Raw genomic sequence first — 22409 nt, forward strand, 5'->3', positions numbered from 1 at the left:
GAGCCTTCCGGTGCTCCCCAATCAAAATGCGTTTGTTATTGTCATGCGGCAGATTATTGTCAAAGTGTTTATCACGTCACTCTCGAGCAGGAGTTTGCGAATGCTTAGAGACGTTTCCGAAAGCACAGGTAGCGAGTTACTGCTGCCAGCCTGGGTACATAGTCTCTTTTGCGTCGCCAAGGCTAAACTTCTCACCTTTAGCAGCAGACGAAATATGCGACATGTGCGTATTCACGCTTCGCTTATCAAACTCATTTCAGGTCAAAACATGTTTCCCTCTCTTATGCATCGTACGAATCCACTCAAGCCGAGGATCAGAGGTCGCCAATTATCATCCTTCATGGACTTTTTGGCAGCAAGAACAACTGGAAAAGCTTGTCTAAGGCGATGATCAACGCGACCAAACGTAAGGTATGAACTCCATTTAGTACGACTCCGTGAGTGTCAATGGAGACTGAAAGCTGCGCTTTAGTTGGAAGTATGTGTATTACGTGGCACTCCCAGTCGTAATCTTTCCATTTGTGTGGTTGAAGGCAATAAATAAGCGAGTGCCGACTTTCGCAAGCAGTACCTATCACTTCGCGGAAAAGGCCGTCAACGAACATGCCGCCATTTGATCTAGCACTATGCTGATAAGCGCTCGAAGAACACGATCGCACGCTTACACGGCGACATAAAACGGGGCTCGTCATTTGTGCAGAATTAATCTTAGAATATTTAACTTTTAACGCACACAGTGCACAGCTGTCTTAGTGCAAAAATAATATCGCGGTTACCTTTATAGCATTAGCACGCCCAACAATATTAGATTGATTGGCTGAGTAACTTGCTGGTTGGTGGAGGCATGCGTATATACTAAGCTGCATTTTATTAAAGCTCAACCAATGTATTTGTGTTACTTAATTACTTACTTGTTTGTCAAATATACTTTTGTGACATCACACCAATTTGACTTTACAGCAAAGCATAACATGAAACTGGAGCATATGTAGAAATAATTAGTAGTAGAATTTATTTATGTGAAGGCAGATGTCAGCATTAGCTTGTGTGCTCTAACCGGCTACTCTGTATGCACGAAGAAAGGGAAAGGGGAATGAAAGAGAGATGGAGGGTGAGGGATGACAAGAATATTGGTACAGTGATGCTAGTCTTCAACACAGCAGCATATTCAATGTATTGAGGCGGTAGCCCTGTGTCGTGTAAAATTGGTAGCTTGGCCTGTTCTGTTATTGTAGCACATCTTAGGTGGGGCCAAGGGCCGGAAATAAAGTCCTCTGAGAATGACTTAGATCCCAGTTGATGTTGGCCAGAGAAAAAAGGCTGAAGTCCATTGGCTCCTGTCTGCGTTGGGGAGACATAAAATATATGCGTTAGCATCTGTGATACATATGGCAGCAGTCACAATCAAGGCTATTCTCACGGCCAATGAGGTGCACATAGTGTAGAAGAATTCCACATGAAGTTTCATCTTGTGCACCAAACTTGTGTCACAGCTTTTGTGTTTCGGTAGCACATGAATTCGCATTTTGGTGTCGAATTTATAGAGGCGCCTGTGTCGACGGTCTGGTTGGTATGATTGCATGTGAAGCTCCATATCACATAAGCAAGCAGGGAATTCATATCAGGTCTGGAAAAAACAATGTGTGCTATATGGTGCCATCATGCAGGGCAGCTCTTCCTTTGGTGTCTGCTATCCATTGCATTTTAGTGGGCAGCGCCCAGGTTACAATTGAAATTTAATTTCATGCATCAGTGTAGACATTTGGGCTTGAAGGTGTAACATGTTTGCAGATTTTCTTCTCGTAGCGCAAAAAAACACACGGACGTAGAAGAAGAATGAAGACACACACAGGCGCTATGCCTGTGTGTGTCTTCGTTCTTATTCTACGTCCGTGTTTTTTTAGCGCTACAAGAAGAAAATCTGCAAACATAATTGCGTGACTCATTTGCTGTGTGATGCGCTTAAGCTGTGCGATAATTTGTAAAGCAGGCTTAGAGTTGTAAATGAATGTAAATGCCTTTCAAGTAGCAACTATACTATGTCTCACAAGTAACTTGTAGCTCTACCGAAGGTACGACGAACCCACCACGGTGGCTTAGCATCTATGGTGTTGTACCTCTAAGCACTGAGGTCGCGGGATCGTATCCCGGCCGTGGCAGATGCATTTCGATGAAGGCGAAATGCAAGAACACCTGTATACCGTGCATTCGGTCCACATTATAGCACACCAGCTGGTAAAAAGTAATTCGGGAGCTCCCCACTACTGTGTAGCTCTACTGTTATTGTTATTTTGGTCTGGAGAGACAAGAAAGGTTTAATGATTATTAAACAGAACCCACCAGCATGTGAAATACTCGCTGTCTAAAAGATGCCATACCTGCCCTAACCATGATTACGTATAGCAACATGGCAGTGCCCGGACTGCCTGCTTCGATCTGAATTCGTACTTCTTGCTGGCTCTCCGCCCTGACAGCAAGAAATAAATGGTAAAAATTCCCCATCGCTTAGTCTCATCTCACACTGAGGGCAAAGTAACAGGTATGCTTTGTCATTTTTATTGCGATTAGCTGTTTGTTTTGAGGCTGTTAGTGGTGGTGCCGACATGCCTAAAAGTGGTTTGATTTCCAGTTAGCAGATGGCGCAACAGCATTAGCACTGGTGATGCCTTGATAATAAACATTTAATTGTGGGGTTTTACGTGCCAAAACCACCATCTGATTATGAGGCACGCTTTAGTCCAGATTAATTTGGATCGCCTGGGGTTCTTTAACGTGCACCTAAATCCAAGTACACTGGTATTTTCTGCATTTCGCCCCATCGAAATGAGGCCACCGCAGCTGGCATTTGATCCTGCGACCTTGTGCTTAGCAGCGATGCGTTGACGATGGAGAATGCTATAAAGGCCCAATTTTTCATTGCGTCAATATTTTACTACTCCACTATAGTATTGTACGTGATGACGGTGGTGAGCAAGGGCCAAATAGACACCGAGCAGATGACTTAGCGTGATTCAACATTTATAAGTTCGTTCGCTGTTACGACTGGCTAAGGAGGCTGCAAGGAATTGCTGAGAAAGCGTACAGATGAAGTGAAGCTCTGCAGTCACATTCATGTAAACGCAGCTTATTGTTACAACGCCAGCACATTTGTAGCGTCATGCCACCACCTGTGGAGCATCTATCAAGAGACAGAGAGAAAGGCAAAGGAAAGACAGGGAGGTTAACCAGAGATTATCTCCGGTTGGCTACCCTGCACCTGGGGAGGCGAGCAGACTCTGAGCAGTCAATCAGGCACGGACAAATCCTTAAGGTATTAGTCTCTCATGACAAAATATAGCTATAGTGAGAAGGTGCACTTCACTGAGAAGGTGCACTTATACAATAACCTGGATTTCAATAACCACTATTTTGCAGATAGTATTGTGTGCAATAAAATTATTCATTGTTGTCTGGTAACAGACATTAACGTACACGACATATGTAGTGTCAGGCATTTTGGAGGTACTGTATAGACGTTCAAGTTCCTGTAAGGTTACACGATGGTAGCACACTGTGCTGTTCATTGACAAATACATGCTTGCAACTTGTTCACCTGTCCATCTGAAAGATGAGTGCTAACTGCGCGTGCAATGCACATAATTTGTCACACTATCGCAAAGGCGTTAGTGGGAATTTGCCGAGGCGATACACTCAAGTTAGGAGTTAAAGCTTGTCTGCATATGCGCAATGCCTCTCATCTGCACATTTATGCAGGTCTATGCTTTGGATGCCCGTAACCACGGAGAAAGCCCGCACACTGAAGAAATGGACTACATACTGATGGCCAATGACGTAGATCTTTTTTGCAAAGAGCGTGACCTTCAGAAGGTTGCTATCATCGGACACAGTATGGGAGGCAGGACTGCCATGACTTTTGCCTTGACAAGAGTAAGAACTGTGGCTTAGGTACCTAATATGATACTGTGCTGAGAATGTGGGTGCATTTGTCTTGTAAATCTGTATATATGGGTGTTTTTGTCCACATTTTTCTCATACCCACTTTGCAAGTTGTTTTTTTCCGACTAGCATTGCTTATTTAATGGGAATGATTGTTACTCTTTGGTAGCTACAAGTGCAATTTCTGTGGGAATGATACTACAATATAGAACATTCACTTTTCTCTTGCAGTTGAACTTTCATGTTCTGACAGTTTCACTGCAGCATGAGAGTTCACTTAGCTACAAAAAACAAGGGGAAATCATGAATCAAAGCTGGAGCAAGTTCATACCATATCTTTAGAGGAGCAGTGGCTGCGAGTAGCCGGGTGGCCCCTACAAGAAGGCTTCTTGAGTTTGGCTTGTTGGTCATTCATCATTACAGGGGGAGCAGCACAGGCATCTGATGAAGACAGAGAGAGGCACAATGAAGACAGTGCTGTGTGTGCCTTCCTTGTGCCATTCGTTGTCTTCATCAGATTCCTGCAATGTTCCCTTGTTACATGAAAACATTACATTTTTTTTTTGTTATAGAAGGCAGGTGCCGGCATTGTTTTCGTGGAAGATTAGCTGCTAGGCAAAAAATGGATAGACAAATGTTTATTTTTGCAATGTTAAGCACCAATTCATGTACATATTGCAACTTGACAGAGAAGCTTAAAGATAATAAAAAACAAGTATTCGCAGGTTTCAATCTTCACTATTGGCAATGGTTAGGAACCTTATTGCAATACAGCTGAAATTCACATTCTGAGAGAGAGAGAGAAAATGATAAATGAAAGGGGGGGGCAGGAAGCGTTAACAAAGAAGCCATATGAGCTCTGAAACGTCACAGTGTTTCTAAACCTTGACTTGATCAATGATCACAGCTATTTCATCCTATCATTTTTATTATTTGTACGAGATGTTACAATTTTCAGAGATACTACAAACTTTAAGCTGTGACAGCTGATCTCTCTTTTCTGCTGCGTGCTGTGAAAGTTGTCTCAGTACTTCTCCTGCGAGCTGTGTCTTCCTTGGACATGCCTTTCATGCTTATTTCATATATGTTTAAACTTGCTATTTGCAGCCATCCATGGTAGAACGACTTGTGGTGGTGGATGTGTCTCCGACAACCATGCCATCCATTGTCATACACGACAACGTCCTTGTCAACCACATTAACTCCATGGATAGTGTTTTGCCTCAACTCTCACCGGACATGTCCTCCCCGGCAGCTCGTAAGGAAGCTGATCGTATCCTGGCGAATGATATACCTGTGAGTGTTAAATTTCTCTCTGGCTAGAATTTTGTGAAATTGATGAGCTGTTACCACTAACTGATCAAAACAAAGCTAGCCACTGTGTTGAACTCTTTTAGTTTTTCTATTTTCATGTCTCATTTATACGTTGCGTTAGTTTGTTAGTGAACTACTGTACCATCAAACACAATAAACAGCTTCGAGTTCACAGGCACGAAGCACACTGCTGCAAGAACGTTTTCAGAAATTATCTTGCTGTGCACACAGTTCAACATCAAACTGATAAAGAGCGTATAACAAATGCTGAATGCAATTCTTCATTAGCTCACATTATAAAGCTTTCTCACGCTAGGTTGTTTGTTAACATATCTGCATTTCTAGAAAGCATTTTCTAACGTAACTGGTACTACTTTGTTGTTAAGATAGGAGAGTTGCTTCAGATACAACCGCTGCAGCTTGCACAGTCTGTTCACCCTCATGTAAAATCCTGTCTGCAGGGTCCTTGAGGTATTTTCAATAAATAAATAAGTAAATAAATAAAAAGAAAATCAAGTAATGATAAATAAATGACTTAATATTTTCCAGGATACAACACCATAAAAGGGAAAAATTGTCATGCACCCAACAGTTGCACGAAGCTACAGTTCTGGATTATAATTTTTTCTCTTTTGTGAAACTTTGGGCCTTGTGGATTTCCACATAAATTATTTACCGTGACACAACCCCATTAATTTCCTCTTCACTGTAAAACTGCAAATTTAGTGGCACTGTGGCACAACTGGACATACCATTGCAACTGCTGCAGTAAATATGCTAAAAGATGAATTTATTTTTATTTACAACATTCTGCATACCCTCAAAACACCTCGACATCCCCACGTGGGAGGCCTAGGCCCAGCCAACTAAACTGCTGGTTTCAATAAAAGTTTGTTCCTCCTCCTCCTCCTCTGCATACCCTCAAGTTGAGCCCTTGCAGGAGGGACAGTAATCACAACAGCATAGAATAAATACATAGTATCAGGAAAAGTAGTAAGTCATTACAAGAGGAAGAACAATGAGTAACATACAGATATCAACAGCTAAGCAAGTGCCAATTAGGAATCAATGATCTCAACAGATTCAATGCTGCTCAGTGATGCTAATGGTAAATAGTTCCACTCATTTATTGTGTTAGGGAAGAATGAATATTTAAGAATCTTGCTCATGGCATTATAAGAGGTGAATGGTTGACTCAATGCCATGATTTCCTTCCTAGAAGGGGCTTAAGATAGTGCTGATGATTGATTGACAACTGTATGCTATCGAGAAAAAAATCAATAAAGAAACTTGAGTCTTTGCATCTTCAGGCACAGCTGAAGTACAGTGGAATCTCGATGATACAATCACGGCTAATATGAATTTCCGGATGATACGAATTTTTCTGTGGTCCTGGCCGAGCCCCATTACTTTGCAACGTGCTAGAGAACGGTTGTTACGAATCGATTTTCGCCCCGCGTCGATTGATACGAATAAACGCTGCCCCACCGACGGCCTCGAAAGAGAACAGCGCGCAGTCACGTGCTTTCTCCCTTTCTCTTTTGGTGCGGAGGCGCGGACGCGGCGCCGGACAGCGCGGAGGCCGCGACTGGGTGCGAAGAGTTTGAAGTGGTGGCACTTTTGTTGCTTTTGTGCTTTTCCTCCTTTTCCACGTGCCATCGGCCGGACGAAGCGGCTGCAGTGCTACGGGCCGCGTTCTTTGTGTTTGCGCCATTTTGCCTAGTCGCAGCGAGCTAGCTATGTCTACCGAGATGCGATCTCGGCTGATTCACGCGGCCGTACGCTGAGGTGCGGGAGCCTCCGTTGGCGCGTCTTCCGTCGACTGCGTTATCGGTGCCGATAGCACAGGGCGATTGTCGGTTTCGCTGCCGGAGTCACGAAAAATCGAATTTTCTCACGATTTTCGCGATCTGATCCCCGCATCCCCTCTTAATTTGGCTATCTTTAATTGCGTTTCGATGATACGAATTTCGGCTAATACGAATATTTTTCGTGACCCTGTGAGATTCATATCATCGAGATTCCACTGTATTTGTATTCCATGTTCATTAATTAACTTTGCTGGTGTGTCCGTAGTGTGATACTTAAAAAATCTAAACCTGGCACTCTTCGCTCAATAATTTCTAAGTGATAGTGAATGTTTTGTTTAGCACGTGGATCCTAGTGGATGCAAGCATATTTAAGTGTAGTTCTCATGACAGATTGGTAGGTTAAAGTTTCAGTTGCCAAGGGGCATATTTCAGGCTTGAAGCTTCAAAGCTGTTTCATACAGGGTGCGATTTTCCTTGTGGTTTATCACTTGCAATGCTGCAGGCGTGGAAAATGTGCTCTTGCCCTCTCCATGCATGCAATTTTTTGATGTTCAAGAGTGCTGAATTTCCCTGTGAAATAGCACATGTGTGCACAAGGAACCAATAGAAATGTGGATTGTCAGATGCATCACTGTGGCCTGCCTGCTTAATTTTTGCTTTCATGGAATAGTGAGTTAAAACAAGAAAGACTTTTGATGAAATGAAAACACTTCCTAGTTCATGTTGCTTTCTTTTTGCGAAGCATACTAAATAATTCCGTTTCAAGAATTAATTCAGTCTTGCACTAGGTGCTTGCAAATGCGAAAATTGCAAGTTCAGTGCATTTGAAACGGCAATGCAAACTCCGCATGTGTAAAAACTGCAGTGCAACATAGCTCTATGTGAAACTGTCTTAAGAAGATGAACGTACAGTTGACTTCCGTTAATTCGACTACAATTATTTCAATTTTTTGGTTAATTCGATTCCGACCTAACGTCCTAGCTGGCGCCCATGGATTTATATATGGGCCTGAGCTTTCGTTATTTTGATCCTAAAATTGGCCTTCCTCGGATAATTCAAACTTGTAATGTCATTACGCACACGCCCGACCCGTTGGGTGACTCCAATAGCGGCCCCTTCAATGGCAGCGTCTGTCTCAGCGGAGCTTAGGTGACAGTGAATGCGTTGAACACACGTCATCTCCCATCGAAAACTAACATTTTCGGGGAATATTTCAAGCAATAACTGTAGCTCACAATGTATGTTTACGATATTTACCCGATCATAATGTGCTCCTTTTTTTTTATTCCCAGGAAAATTGGGCCGAAAATTGCCTGCTCATTGCAATCGTATACGAAACAAAAACCGCCTTCGCGGTGTTCGCATGCTTCACCATATAACATGGATGCACTGCGGTAAAGGTGCTTTTAATAAAACTGTCCGGCGAAGCTGAGGTAAAAAAAAAAAAGAAATAATTATTCCTGTCGCCATTGTGCAACACATATTCCTTGCTAAAATAGAATTTTTAACAACACTTTTTCTTGCTAAAAATAGAATGCACGTTAGATTTCTACCTTGTTTTTGAGCTTTAATGTCATTTATATGTTAGTTTTCTACTCTGGGCTCTGTTGTGATCGGCCATTTACCCTTGAAAACAGTCGCTCACGGAGATAATTGTGAACGAGCCGATGACCCCGTCCAAGCCATCCCTGTCCATGACGACTCATGGCCGGCAGTTGGCTCTGCCAGGAGGGGACAGTCCTTCCCTTCACCCGTTATCCACCGACACTGCCGTGCCGGAGACGGGGTCTATGTGCTGCCCTCCTCCCCTGTTCATGCCCAGTGAGGTGCCTGTGTTCGGGATAAAGCTCTCTTTAGAGAGAAAGTGCTACCAACCTCCGGATTGGTGGGACATGATGACGTGTCTCGTGACACCAGATTATGGGAAGGCGACTGGACAAAGACAACGAAGGGGTTAAAAGAGGGTGCGGTCGCTTGGTGAAGGAGATCGGCAGCTTGAACTTGAATGCGAACCTCTTATGTTCCGTATTTCTTGAGAAACTTTTGTAAATATTGTAATATAAACTTGTGTGTAAATGTCTTGGGTGTCGGGTCCAGCCCTACGTTCCCTTACTCCACCTGCTGAATGGATAATACACACCTTGGACCCCCAGTTGCAACAGCACATAGAAAGTGGGCACACATTTGATTTGGGGGCATGTTAAAATCGCGCAAGTACTGCCAAATGAATCAGTAGTGTGTTTTGGCGTTTTTTATGCATCTTTTTTAATTCGACCTGCTGGATAATTGATCGATTTCGTCAGTCCCATCGAAGTCGAATTAACGGAAGTCGATTGCATATGATGAGCAGAAGCGATTATGTTGGATATGCTATGGGCATTACAACTCTATTGCCCGTTATTGCACAGGAAGTTGCTGTGCGACAATTTCTGCTGGCCAACCTTCAGAAGGGGGAACGCTTATACGAGTGGCAGTTCAACTTGAAGGCACTGAAGCAAAACCTTCCCAATATCATCCAGATGCCCGACTTGAAAGGGCTCACCTACGACGGAGATACCCTGTTTATCTGTGGTGGTGACTCTCCATATGTGAGGTGAGGAAAGCTGATGATGCCAAGCATGTTTTCCTGTCACACATTCTTGATTGTGCCTGATGTATCAGGTACTATGTCATTAACGTACTGTGCTAAGCAGGGTGGCCATATTAAGTTGGGCAAAAAAATGAATGCCTTCACAGAACAAGTGCAAATAAATAGCACAATTTGTCCTGGCATTGCGCCGCCTAAAAGTGAAGCATCTGATTAAAAAAATTCATGTAAATTTCCAGCCGGCCTGTCTGAGCTAAAGATATGATTTCTAGGTGATATTTACTTACATCGTTTGACGGGTGGCATAATTTGTTGAAATCATTGAGAAAAAAGGGTAAAACATTGGTCGCTGCGATCGGTTGGAATATTATCTTGTTTATAAATGATGGCAGTAGCTTTCTTGTTGCTTTTCACGTCTCTGGCAAGAGTTGTGTCTAATCAGATTTGCCAATCCTGGTTATTTAAAGTGTGACCACGTGAGATGTCTCGTTAAGGCAGGAATATAACTCAAGTTGCTATTCTTTGGAACAGAAAAGCTGTAAGCAATAACAAGTAAAGTACCACGTCAAGGCTGTTTTTCGAACGACACTGGGATAACCGAAAGCCCAGACGATGAAAGAAACGCATCGTTATAACAAAGGTCGTATCTGATACAAACATGCCTTCGTTAGATCCAATATTCGTTACATGCCGGTATCGGTGAGAAACCCCCAATCTTAGGCTTACTTCATTATTTCCGATTATTTGTTATATCCCTGTTTGTTATTTTGATGTTTGACTATGATAAGTCGATGGTAACACAGTCAAACCTCGTTATAACCAACTTGGGTCTGACTCGATTATACTTGGTTAAAAGACGTTGGCAGGCTAGTTGGTTAGAATCCATGATAGAATGTGTAAGCACGACTGAACGAGGACAAAGAAAGAAACAGACACACAGAGATAGCACTCTCTGTGTGTCTGTTTCTTTCTACGTCCTCGTTCAGTCGCGTTTACACATTCTATCATGGATTAATATAACGAGTTTTTCAATAGGGGCAGGTCGATGTTGGCAACTTGTGGTGGCCATGTTGTTTGGTGGCATCTGTCTAATCTGTTGTTTATTATTCAGTCACTGATGCCAAATCATCATGGCAAGTTAAACAATTGAGAAGCACGTCTAAATAATCAAACTTTATTATCAAAATGACTGTTCATTAGTGTAAACGTTGTGCGTTGCACCCGTTTTATGGCAGACGCGGTGGCCCTTCAAAGTCGACTCTCCGACGTTTGGTGGCCAAATTCGAGACGACCGGTTCGGTAAACAATCGGCCAACACCTGCACGTCAAATGAACGCCAGATAGGCCGAGAACATTGTCGCGGTCTGTGAAACTGTGCAGGAGAACCCGAGGCAGTCAGTTCCTCACCGTGCGCAAGAACTCGGCCTTTCGCAGACTTTACTTCGCAAATTTTGTGTCGGGACTTGGGCCAGCACTCACACAAGATCCAACTGACCCAGGAGCTCAAAGTTAATTACCAAATACAATGCCATTTGTTCGCTGAGTGGGCTTCGGAGTGTTTGGAAGAGGACCCCTTTGTTTTCCTGAAAAATCATCTTTAGCGACGAGGTCCATTTTTGGATGAATGGCTATGTTAACAAGCACAATTGCCGTATATGGGATGACGCCAACCCACATGAGGTTCACCAGGTGGCAATTCATGCACAAAAATGAACTGTTTGGTGCGGATTTTCGGCTGGCAGCGTCATTCGTCCATACTTTTTTTAAAACGATGTTGGTGAGGCCATCACCGTCAACGGCGAGCACTACAGAATGATGATAACCAATTTCTTTTGGCCCAAATTGAACGATATGGATGTAGATGACATGTGGTTCCAGCAGGATAGCGCTGCGTGCCACACAGCGGACGCCACAATGGACATTCTGCATGAACGATTTGAGGGTATGGTTATCTCTTGCAAAGGTGACGTGAATTGGCCACCAAGATCGTGTGATTTGACCCCGCTAGACTTTTTCTTGTGGAATTTTCTTAAGTCACAGGTCTATGCCAATAAGCCGCAATCGATCGATGCCCTTAAAGTCTACATAACCCAGGCCGTTGCTCAAATTCAGCTGAATCTATGTGGCAGATTCATGGAAAATTGGACCACTCGGATCCGTGCCGCCATGAGAAGCTGCGGCGGACATTTGAATGATGTTATAATCCATACATAATGGCATACATGGGCCTTTCAAATAAAAAAGGAATTTCGTTAATACCTCACACACAGCTCGTTTTATTCCATTTCAACATCGACCTGCCCTTATTGAAAAAGCTTATTTAGATTCAATTTTCATTTTAATGTATTCGTTACAGCTTACATCGGTGAGAAACATTTGATATGTATGTCGTTATCCCCGATGATTTGTTATATCCGTGTTCGTTAGTTGAACATTTAACTAAAGAAGAGAACAGTTTCGCCTGAAATGCAAATAATCAATAGCGACAGCAACGTATAGACAACTATGAGTATACGAAGTAAGGTTTGTTATTTTATCGGCCGTATGAATTGCAACAAACATTCGCTTACTAATTAAATTAACAGACATAGTGTCATGCGAGCACAGGCAAACATGAATAGGTCCCATACGATGACTGTGATCACTCGCTCCCACAAAGATGGTGTGATAAAGAGCACTAACAGGGAGGAGAGAATGTTTCTGCTGCTTTCTTGTTTCAACGCATCTTCTAAACTTCAGATTACGCGACCTCCAGCATACTGGGGTGCGAGAAGGCTGCGCACATTCAACCACCAGCCATCTTGGCTTACGAATCCTTGCTCCCGTCAGCCATGACCACCAAGATAGAGTGGGGGTGGCGCACGTGCTCGGCCGGTGAAGACAGCCATGCACAGCTAAAGCCGGGCTAGTGGAGGATAAAGTCCCTAGATTTTCTGCTCTTCTTAAAGCAAGAAATATCTAGGGACTTTAGTGGAGGAGACGCCTGCACCCCCCATTTTCCAGCGCGCACTTGACCGCAATACTAATTAGCAAATAATAATTTCTCATCAGTTCCATTTATTATCTTATGTGAATAATGCTGTATTGATTGACTGCACCGTGTATCACCGATCACCCTGGATCGAAAGTATTGATGATATCACATGGGTCTTTTGTAATCGCAGCGATTTGAATGCCCAGTATTTCTTCACATGTCATTGGGGAATTGCTGTCTCATCTCTTCTTTTCATTACATTGTTTCAGCAAACGTGATCATGGTGCCATCAAGGAGAAGTTCCCCAAGGCCAACGTAGTTTACATCAAGGGTGCCGGACATTGGGTTCACGCCGACAAACCTGCAGAATTCTTAAACTTGATCAAAGAGTTTATGGGTGACGGCACGTCGTAGTTGCTATCGTCATCTCGCACTGTTATGTTGTCACAGCTGCTGTATTTTGCCACTCGTTATTTGTACAGTAGTTGCTCGCTTTTTTTTAAGTAGAACGTATTGCTCAATAAATTTTGTATACAAAATCTTCGAAAGAACAAAAGAAGTCATATCTTTAGCATCATCGCACATGCATCTAGTAGTAAGACAACGCAGTTTATAGCATGTTTACATTTTTTTCCTCCGCGAGTACCGTGTTCGCGCAAAGGAACGCAACTTTTTTTTGTTTTCACTGCATACTTCAACGCCATGGTGTGCCTCGCGCGACATTCGGCACCATGAGCTTAAAACGAGTATACAGTTAAACTTGGATATAACGAAATCTGGATATAACCTGGATATACGGGACAAATTCCCGTAAAACTTCATTATAAAGAGGATTTCATTATATGCAGGTTCGGCATGAAAATTCGAAAAAGAAACGCTTGCCATATTCACTCGATTCTAGCGTGCCCTCGATTGTAACGTGCACCCGTTTTCCGTTTTCGTTAAGCACTCATCCTTGGAATGTTACACCAGGCACTGGATACGTGGGCGCGTGTCGTTTCGCACAAGCACGAGGTGTCGGAAACGAAGAGCAAGCGACACGATGGCGTCGTAGCGTCGTATAGTGTCACCTAGTGTCAGGTTAGTGAAGTGAAGCGCAGAGACTTGCGCAGTAACCAAAGAGTGGCGCTGCCAGCGCGTTGAAGAAAAAAACGTTTTTTTTTTTCCTTCGTAAACCTGAACTGGAAAAGGAGAGTGCCAGCTTGGCAGGCTAGGCCAGCTGCAGCAAGCAGCGGGATCAGGTTTGAATGAAGGGAGGGGGAAAGGTCACACCCGTGGCGGCAAGATCGCCGGGTCGAGGGATGCAGGCCCGCCTCGCGCATGCTCGCACGCACGCACAAGTGCGCTCGCTCTCGCCTCGCAGTCGCCGTGAATTCGACCGCGCCAAGCGCGCCACCGCCGCTTCGCATTCCGTCGCGGCGGAGGAGGTGCTTCCGGTTTCTGTTCGCGCAAAAATGACAAAATTTGGGGCGAAATCTCTAGGTTGTCGGCGGGGAAAATTCGTTATTTTGAGGGGGTCTCCCGCTGCCTCTTCGTTACGTAGAGGTCTCAAATACATGTGCTTCTATGGAGTAACGGCGGGGAATAGAAAAACTTTGTTATATCCAGGAATTCGTTATATGGAGGTTCGTTATAAACAGGTTTAACTGTATTTAACTGTATATATATATATATATATACTCGCGCCGTACGACTCAAGCCTGCCAAACATGTCAGCGCAGCCAAACAGAAGAAGAGTGCTCTGGCAGCGCAAATTCCGACCAATGACCCTCCGCTACCGCAAAATCTACCACATGACGTCCAAATGCTAGTGCATAAACGGCGCACTGGCTATGCTCAGAGAGAGAATGTGCTGGCCAAGTAGCGCTGTTACAAGAAGGGCTGTGCCATAACACCTTGGGTAGGGAGGAATCTGGATAAGTCCTGCATGCAAGTCGACGAAGCCACTCGGCTCGCTGGGCTATGGTGTTGCTGCTTCTACGACTACGGTCACCTGCTCGACTTGCCACACACCGAGTACGAAACACATGTTGTTGGAGTGCCCCAGGCTACAACGACATCCGGCAGAAATGCCTAAGGCTGCACATTACGACTTTTAAACACTGGACATTATACGCAACAGCGACGGTCGAGATCGCGCAATGCTGCAGTCCCTCTGGGACTTCGCACGTGAGGTGGGGATTGGCTGTTGTTTGTGATCGCCTCCTTTCTCTTATATTTACCCTGATTTATCAGTCAATCAATATATATTGCGCATTAGGCCCATCTGCCAGGCGCTCGTTTACGTGAACTTTCTCACACGACTAATATGCAAAGAGGCGCAGGGCTATCCAGTAGCAGCAGTCAGTCAGTCAATCAATGAATCAATCAATGTTTATTTGAATGCCCAGGAACAGCCGCGGGTATCGCAAATTGCTATGATGCTGTTATACAGTGCATGAAAAATGGTCATTTATTATTATTATTATTAATATTATATTGACATTTACTAAAATGATTCAGGCCGCTGCTCAAGTTGCGGTCTGTTATAGGGTCCTCCTCTGGATACAACAAGTGGATCTGTGAGCAAGACTAACATTTCAGGGCACCTTTTCAATTCCGTGCAACACATGGTTTCAAGTAACTGCACGCCAGCTGTCTTAATACTTGCCAAGGTTGAGGACTGTGCGTGTTGGTATAGCATACTAGGGGTTGGATTCCACAACATTTTGACGAGGCACACATATGGTCCTAAAGATAACTTTTATTCCACCATCAACCACATCTTTCAACAAAGCCTTCATGGAAATTGTTCTCGTCAGAAGTTTCTCTTCTGTGTGTGTTGTCGAAATGTTGCGCAATCCAACTCCTAGTGTTTCTTTATATACTTCGCTTTGTAGTACCCATTTTCTAGAAGAGAGAAAAATGAAAAACTCGAAGCGATGCAGAAAAGGATTGACGAGCACAGAAAAATAGAGCTTGAGCTGAGGCGCAGACAACTGCAATACTAGATACCGGGCAGCACCAGGAGTTGTGTTTTGTGAGGCAAGGAGCGCACAATGCACTGGCACTTGCTTGCATTGCGCGCATAAATCTGTTGGAGAAGCAATCATGGAAGTTAAAAAAAAGATGAAATAAAGGTTGCACGATATTGCCACAGACGTAGCGCGGCGTAACGGATCTAGTGCAGCAAGCGGGTGGAGGTGGAGGTGGGGTGTGCACTCTTAATTTTGTCAACGCAGAAGTCTAGGTACCTGTGTCTCGGGGGTGCAGGTGTGGGGGGAGAGGGGGATTAGGGCGCCTACTTTTGGATCCGTCAGTGGTACGGTTGCGTGCTCGTGCGCGGTCGCCGCGACTTCCCGTGACCGTTTCTTGCATTTTACTGTGAACTGGGGAGCTTATACAGGGACAATACTGTGAGCTGGCGCCAGCGTTGCTGAAATGTAGGAAGCTTCCGTCACCACGGGGGAAAAATAAAGGTGCAGTTTCGCCCGAAAGGCGAAGCATCAATTGCGATAGCAAATTAGTAGACAGCAATACGAAGTAAGGATAGTAGTTTTATCGGCCGTACAAACTTGCAAACATTTGCTTACTAACTAAATTAACAAGCATGCTGTCAGCGTGCACAGGCAAACAAGAACACATCACACTCGATGACCGCGTACACTGTCTGCCAAAACGCTGGCGTGAGGAAACGCGGCAGTAGCAGCGAGCGAAGTGACCGTGCTGCCTGTCGCTTCAACGCAAACTGCATGAGCGGCGAGAACGCTGCACGCACAAAGGTATGAGCCGTTGGTGCACTTAGACCCTGCCCCAACGCAGATCGCTTTCAAAAACCCGCATTTCCCCGAAGGGGAGTATGAGGAAGTGCGAAGCACGGGGTGATGCTATGAGGGGGCGCGCGCGACTAAACTGCAGAGCCGAGCGAAGGAGACGGCAGCGAGAGAGCACGCGCCAGCCGACCCACGGAGGTCTGGCCGTTTTTAAGTGCAAAGCACTTTTACTGATGATGATGATTAAGTGTAATAATGATTTAAAGTGTTGTTGTCATGATGCATTTGTACACACACACACACACATTTATATATGAAGTATTATTTATTTATTTTACACTTCACGCTTTTCGGAGACGGCAGCGATGATGAGCACGCGCCAGCCGACCCACGGAGGTCTGGCCGTTTTTAAGTGCAAGCACTTTTACTGATGATGATGATTAAGTGTAAATAATGATTTAAAGTGTTCGTGTCATGATGCATTTTGTACACACACACACACCATTTATATATGAAGTATATTTATTTATTTTACACTTCACGCTTTTCGTATGATGCATTAATGCACCTCGCGATGTGCGTCACACACACACACATACACACACTACACACGTCACTACAGACTCAGCACCTATTCGTGTATCGTTGTAGCTCACGGTTAGTACCAGCGCTTTGTGATCCGAGAAATGGACGGCGCGGACCGTACAGTTCCTACTGAACGACAAGTCTATGAAGCCACCGTTGACCGCGGAGCGAAACACGCCAGGCGGTTGGAGAGGGGGTGAGCGGTGGGGAGAGTACGCACACGAGGGGCTGTTACCGGGCGAGGAGGAGCTGTCAGCTCGAGGGGAGAGGCGACGGCAGAGGGTGAGTGCAAACTTAACGGTGGGGGGGGGGGCGAGGCACACAGCTGCATGGCGCCGTGACGTCACGGCGCGGAGAGGGTGCGAGGAGCCGGCGCGGCGCGCGCAGCCACGGCGCGGAGGCGCCAGCTGCACAACGCGCCGTGACGTCACGGCGCGGAGAGCGGTGCGGACCGCGCGCGGAGCCGGCGCGGGGCGCGCGCAGCCACGGAGCGGAGGGCGGAGCGCGCGCAGTCACGTGGGGCGTGACGTCGCTGCGCCGTTGCTACAGACGCTCCTCGCGCCGTTGCTAGGGGAGAGGAGGAGGAGCGCGGATGCCGGCGGAGTTTTCGGGGTCGCTTAAGAAGTGCATTCGCACTTAAAATAGGGCGCGCGCGGCATTGGAATACGCAGTTGCTGCCGGACATGGAGGTAAAAACTTCCTCCATGCTGCCGAAGTACAACGCCGTCCCCCCCCCCCCCCCCCCCCCCGGTGCCTGCGCGCGACGGAAGACGGCGCGCTCCCTACCTGCTTTCCTCCCTTGCGCGCGCGAGATTGAGCCGCGATCATCGTCTCCCCTCGCACGCTTTCACTCGCACATGCAGAATACGGCGCGCGGCGACGGTGTTATCGCCCTGTGACTTTATACGGAACATCACGGCGACGGCAAAAATGCGCCTGTAGTGTACATATAATTGCTATCGCAATAAAAAGAACCGGCAGACTTGTGCGCCCTTCCGGAATCGCAGCCAAAGTTCCAGCGAAGTAGGGTTAGAAACAGGTCGCGGCGACGTCAGATACATCAGATACGCCTCGGTAGATAGATAGGAAAGTAGACAGATAGATAGTGTGATGATGTGCGGGAAATCAACGTGGTCTAGTCCACGCCGCGCATGCATAGTCAAAGACAAAAGACGGCACCGCCGCGCGAGCTTTGTGCGCAGCGAACAACAACAAAGGCCTCAAATGAAGCTCCAATTATTCAAGCAAGAGCACGCGTGACTAGGGAAAAATAATAATAGAGAAGCATGAGAGAGCAGCTGGCAGGAGGAACACGTCATAATAAATGCATTATTAGAAGGAAATCTGAAGACACTATAGCAACAAACGTTGTCGGTTGCGACAGATACATCGAAACGTGGCCTGCAACATTGGAACATTTTGTCCCGCACTCGACTGGTCTTTTTCAGTAAGGCTGCCTGATTTTAAGCTTATTTTCCTGGCTGAGCTTATTGCAGTAATTCTAGCTCTAACGTAATAAATTAAGCCCTTCACAACTGCAATAGCTGATATTGTAACCGACTTGATCGCTATCTCCGTACGTTCCTCCCTTTCTGCGTCTTTAGTTATTCGCCCATGCTAAAACTCCTTCACATGCGAGTTCTTGCCCATCTACAAAGTGTTCATTTAATTTGGGTATACCTGATAATACAAGCTTTTGAATTAACGAAGCTGCCGATTGCGCGCACACAGCTGTTGTATTATATACGATAATGCAAGTAAAGAAAAACGAAATCAACTTTTACACGATATTACCGCCCAACGTCGGAAATTAAATATTTAGTTTTTTCCATGGGACAATAAATGGTGCCTCACACATAAATTAGAAATCTCCACAACAAAATTACGCTGCCGCATCCCACCATTAAATTTTCACCTGTACAGGTCCGGTCTGGCACCGTATACCTGAACACGTACGTTGACTACTTTCTGCTAACATGACGATTTAGAAACCACAGGAAAAAAGAATCGAATTTTAATTCGGAAAGCTAGGTATTTCTTTAAATGCTCAAAATATCCTCTCCTTCGGGGCTTCTTCATTGGGTTTCAGCCACAGGAACATATGTATGGCCATTTGTGACGGTCTTTTTGACACAAGAATGCAACCATGCTATTTGTCGAAGTCAATGATCGGATAGCTCATTAAATCGCTGATCGTGTGTTCGAAATTATTCTCGAAATTATTCTAATACCACCAAAAATACCACAATATTTGCGGTTTATATATAATTACAGTTAACTTCAATTCTGTATCAGCCAAATAAACCTATTTCCTAATTATCACAAATGTTCTACCTCACCGTGACGTACTTTTTCGTTTAAGTTTTTTATCTCTACCCCTTCCCTTTAACCACCGGCTTCTGGACCAATATAGTGGGTAAGCGCCACACGTGAAGGAACAATCAAGCAAGCAAGCCGCCCAACCAGTCGTGTTTTGCCACTAACAGCACACATCGCGGCGGCTAGATTTCGGATGCGTTCAATTATGAAGACATTATCACACCCACTATACTCATTGCTTATCCAGGTTATAAGCACTTGGCATTTTCCTGGCGTAACGAATCCTCCAACTCAAGGATGCTTGAGTTCTCCCTCGGGAAATTACGTTGCCGCATTCCCTATAGTTCCAGGATCTTTTACGTACTTACGCAGGTCAGGTTCAGTGCCTTCCATCTCTGTGCTTGTAGATCTAGATGTAGATCCTTGCGATGTACTAGCACGTACCCACTCTGGGGGGCTGGCCAAGAATCGGGTAGGTCAAGTAAAGTGTAAAATAAAAGCTCGGAATTTCATAATGGGTAAGTTAGAATCGAAAGATAGAAATTGGAGAGCCTGCATTATTTTATGAAAATGAGAATTCTACCATAACCTAAAAAAGAAAACAATTCAATTTGAGTCAAACTTGAGTGAGGCTTAAAGTTTTGTATTCAGAGTTTAAATGTCATTAAGCCTAAAAGGAAATCTTGGATGGCAGCGCTAATCTTCCCGGCGCTATGCCCAAGTGTAGAGGCACCCATTGATGGTACATTTTGAAGAGTTAAATCTAATCCAAGAAGGCGGAGTGGTCCTTCTAGGGTTCGTTTTCTTAAGCTAATAAATCGTCGACAAGAAATTTAAAAAAATGTTCTATGGTATCACCTTTTCTAGACATATGGCAGATCGGTGAGGGTGCCAGACTATTATAGTCCTGTGTAAATAAAAATTTAAAGAAGGTATGCGACAGCGAAGCCTACTAATAGTTACTTCAATTTTTCTTGATTGACAAATTACGTTTCCAGGAGCACAATAAGCGCTTAAAATCCGAGGAATTCGTTATAGATGGCACAGAGAATTCTCGCAGCATCATTTGCCTCTGAAAACTTGCAGCTATGGTCAATGGTGATATAGGGTGATTTGAATGGCTGGGCCAACTATCGACGCCTTCGCCAATGAATCCGCCGTTTCATTTAGAACTATACATAGGCCTGTATGCCCAGGTACCCAGACTAAATGGATATTAGTTATAAGTGTTGAGGAAGTAATGATTTAAAAACACGCAAAACCTGAGAATCATCAAGTGCTGTGAGTGAAATACACAAGGACAACGGATCAGTTACGATAACTACATAATCTATTGATGGGCCTAATTTTTGTAATAAGGACGAAACAATTCTGCTCTTCTTTTTATCTTGTCGCCGCTTTACTGCTCCGTTGGGGACTCTACTCCGGGATTCAGCCACAGGGATGTACAGTAAGCTCGCGGCTTACTGTAATCTCGCTAGTATGCGCCACAAGCGACACCTTCCCCGAAACTGTCAGGAAAGACGTCCTCTTCGGGGGCTTTGCAGGTATCCTATAGCTACCCCAAACGATGTCGTCCTCCGTGCCATCGAGTGGGTTCGATATGCAGCATTTCTTAAAGCCAGCCTTAATAATTTCCAGATTAGCTTTATTGAGGGTACGGCGGAAGAACTTCGTTAGTATGATACTTTTGCTAGCTTTGTTCACGAATACATATCGAGATTCTTCGATCACAAATATAGGTCGATAGCTCATCTTGGGAAATATTATCGAAAAAAAAAAGGTTGACCTATATTGGAATAAATACGATAGTCTACTTCAATTTTTCTTGGTAAATTTTCCACTTTACCTGGCTATATACTTTCCCTCAGGTCTTGTCTCCCCTCCTCCGTTTAACCGCCGGCTTCTGGTCTATTTCCCATAGTGGGTACGTATCCTATACAAACAAGCAAGCAAGGACACTTTACGATATATTATTCTTTCTTTTTCTAAGTTTATGTATCGGTCCTCTCAAAATCTGTGTCATCATTTTGTTGCCAAATGCTTCGTTTTTAATGTTCGCCTTTACTCATTTGGGCATGTTGTTAGGTGCAAGTTTCAATCCACCAATGTGGCTAGTTCCACTCGTGGGTACGAGGCTACGAGCCATGTTTTGAGGCAACAACAACAACAACAAAGCAAGCTCGTGCAGAGAAGAAGACCGCTGCTGGGGTGTGGAGGTGCGGTCATGACGGGCAACTGGACCCGAGCTCGTAGGACCTCCACACAGCCGCAGCGCAGCCAGGGGCGGATCCAGGTTTTTTCTGAGGGGGGGGGGGGGGGGGGGGGTCAGCTTCTGTCACTGATGATGATGATGATGACAGTAGCCTTTCTTATTTACCGAAATTCACCGTTTCTTCTCCCGACAAACCCGCGTTTCATACGGCTAGAGCAACACCTGTAGCCCGCCGTGGTGGCTCAGTCAGTCCAGGCGTCGCGCTGCTGAGCACGAGATCGCGGGATCGAATCCCGGCCGCCGCGGCCGCATTTCGATGGAGGCGAAATGCAAAAACGCCCGCGTGCTTCCATTGTAGTGCACGTTAAAGAAACCCAGGTGGTCAAAATTAATCCGGAGCCTTCCACTATGGCGTGCCTCATAATCAGAACTGGTTTTGGCACGTGAAACCCCAGAAAGAGGAAGAAGACCTGTAGCGGAGCCAGGTATCGGTTTCTCCGAGCTTATAGGAAAAGGACGTTACCCAATACAGCCATGTGCATGGCGGCTGTGCCTGATAATACAGGGTGTTCAAAACTAAGCTTTATGGTTTTCTTAAAATTAGGCACTGGGAGGCACGCGAAGACCACCGGTACAAATAAGTTTGTGGCCAGGGGGGAACAAAGTGAGATGATAATTATCGCTGTGAGCAGCCTAATTAACTAAAATTGAACAATTATTTTTTGTCGACTGCAGTAAGGGGGTATGTTTGTATTGAAAACTTAGAGGCAGTCGTGTTTCTACACAGTATCAGTCGGAAGAATTATTGTAGCGTGTCCGTGCTCCGAGATATCCGACTCCAAATTTCAATTGTTGTACTGCGCAGAGTTATCGAGTCGCCGCGAGAGCGGTTTATGGTTTCGTTGCTGTGGAAGG

General features: G+C 45.0%; 2 protein-coding genes across 2 annotated transcripts in view; both read left to right on the forward strand.

Moving 5' to 3' along the window:
- Nucleotides 1–25: 25 nt before the first annotated feature.
- Nucleotides 26–13165, forward strand: LOC119446171 (protein ABHD11). Its single transcript, XM_037710528.2, has 6 exons — nucleotides 26–154; nucleotides 261–411; nucleotides 3754–3927; nucleotides 5044–5232; nucleotides 9471–9655; nucleotides 12893–13165. Exons 1-6 carry the CDS (start codon nucleotides 27–29, stop codon nucleotides 13035–13037), a joined length of 972 nt encoding a protein of 323 aa, XP_037566456.1. The 5' UTR covers nucleotide 26; the 3' UTR covers nucleotides 13038–13165.
- A 5157-nt stretch (nucleotides 13166–18322) lies between these two features.
- The window catches only part of LOC119446173 (protein ABHD11), a 31689-nt gene continuing 27602 nt past the window's right edge, over nucleotides 18323–22409 (forward strand). Inside the window, exon 1 of the mRNA XM_037710529.2 lies at nucleotides 18323–18407. The gene's annotated coding sequence lies outside the window, so the exon portion shown is untranslated. The remainder of the gene's footprint in view (nucleotides 18408–22409) is intronic.

Source organism: Dermacentor silvarum, chromosome 3 (genome assembly GCF_013339745.2).
Source record: "Dermacentor silvarum isolate Dsil-2018 chromosome 3, BIME_Dsil_1.4, whole genome shotgun sequence".
NCBI classification, from domain to species: domain Eukaryota; kingdom Metazoa; phylum Arthropoda; class Arachnida; order Ixodida; family Ixodidae; genus Dermacentor; species Dermacentor silvarum.

What these genes read in the sequence shown, in the direction of transcription:
- LOC119446171 (XM_037710528.2), top strand. Translation starts at nt 27, where the DNA reads ATGCGTTTGTTATTGTCATGCGGCAGATTATTGTCAAAGTGTTTATCA. An exon ending in TCAACGCGACCAAACGTAAG is followed by an intron (nt 412 to 3,753) that starts GTATGAACTCCA and finishes ACATTTATGCAG; the next exon opens with GTCTATGCTTTGGATGCCCG. An exon ending in GGTGACTCTCCATATGTGAG is followed by an intron (nt 9,656 to 12,892) that starts GTGAGGAAAGCT and finishes ACATTGTTTCAG; the next exon opens with CAAACGTGATCATGGTGCCA.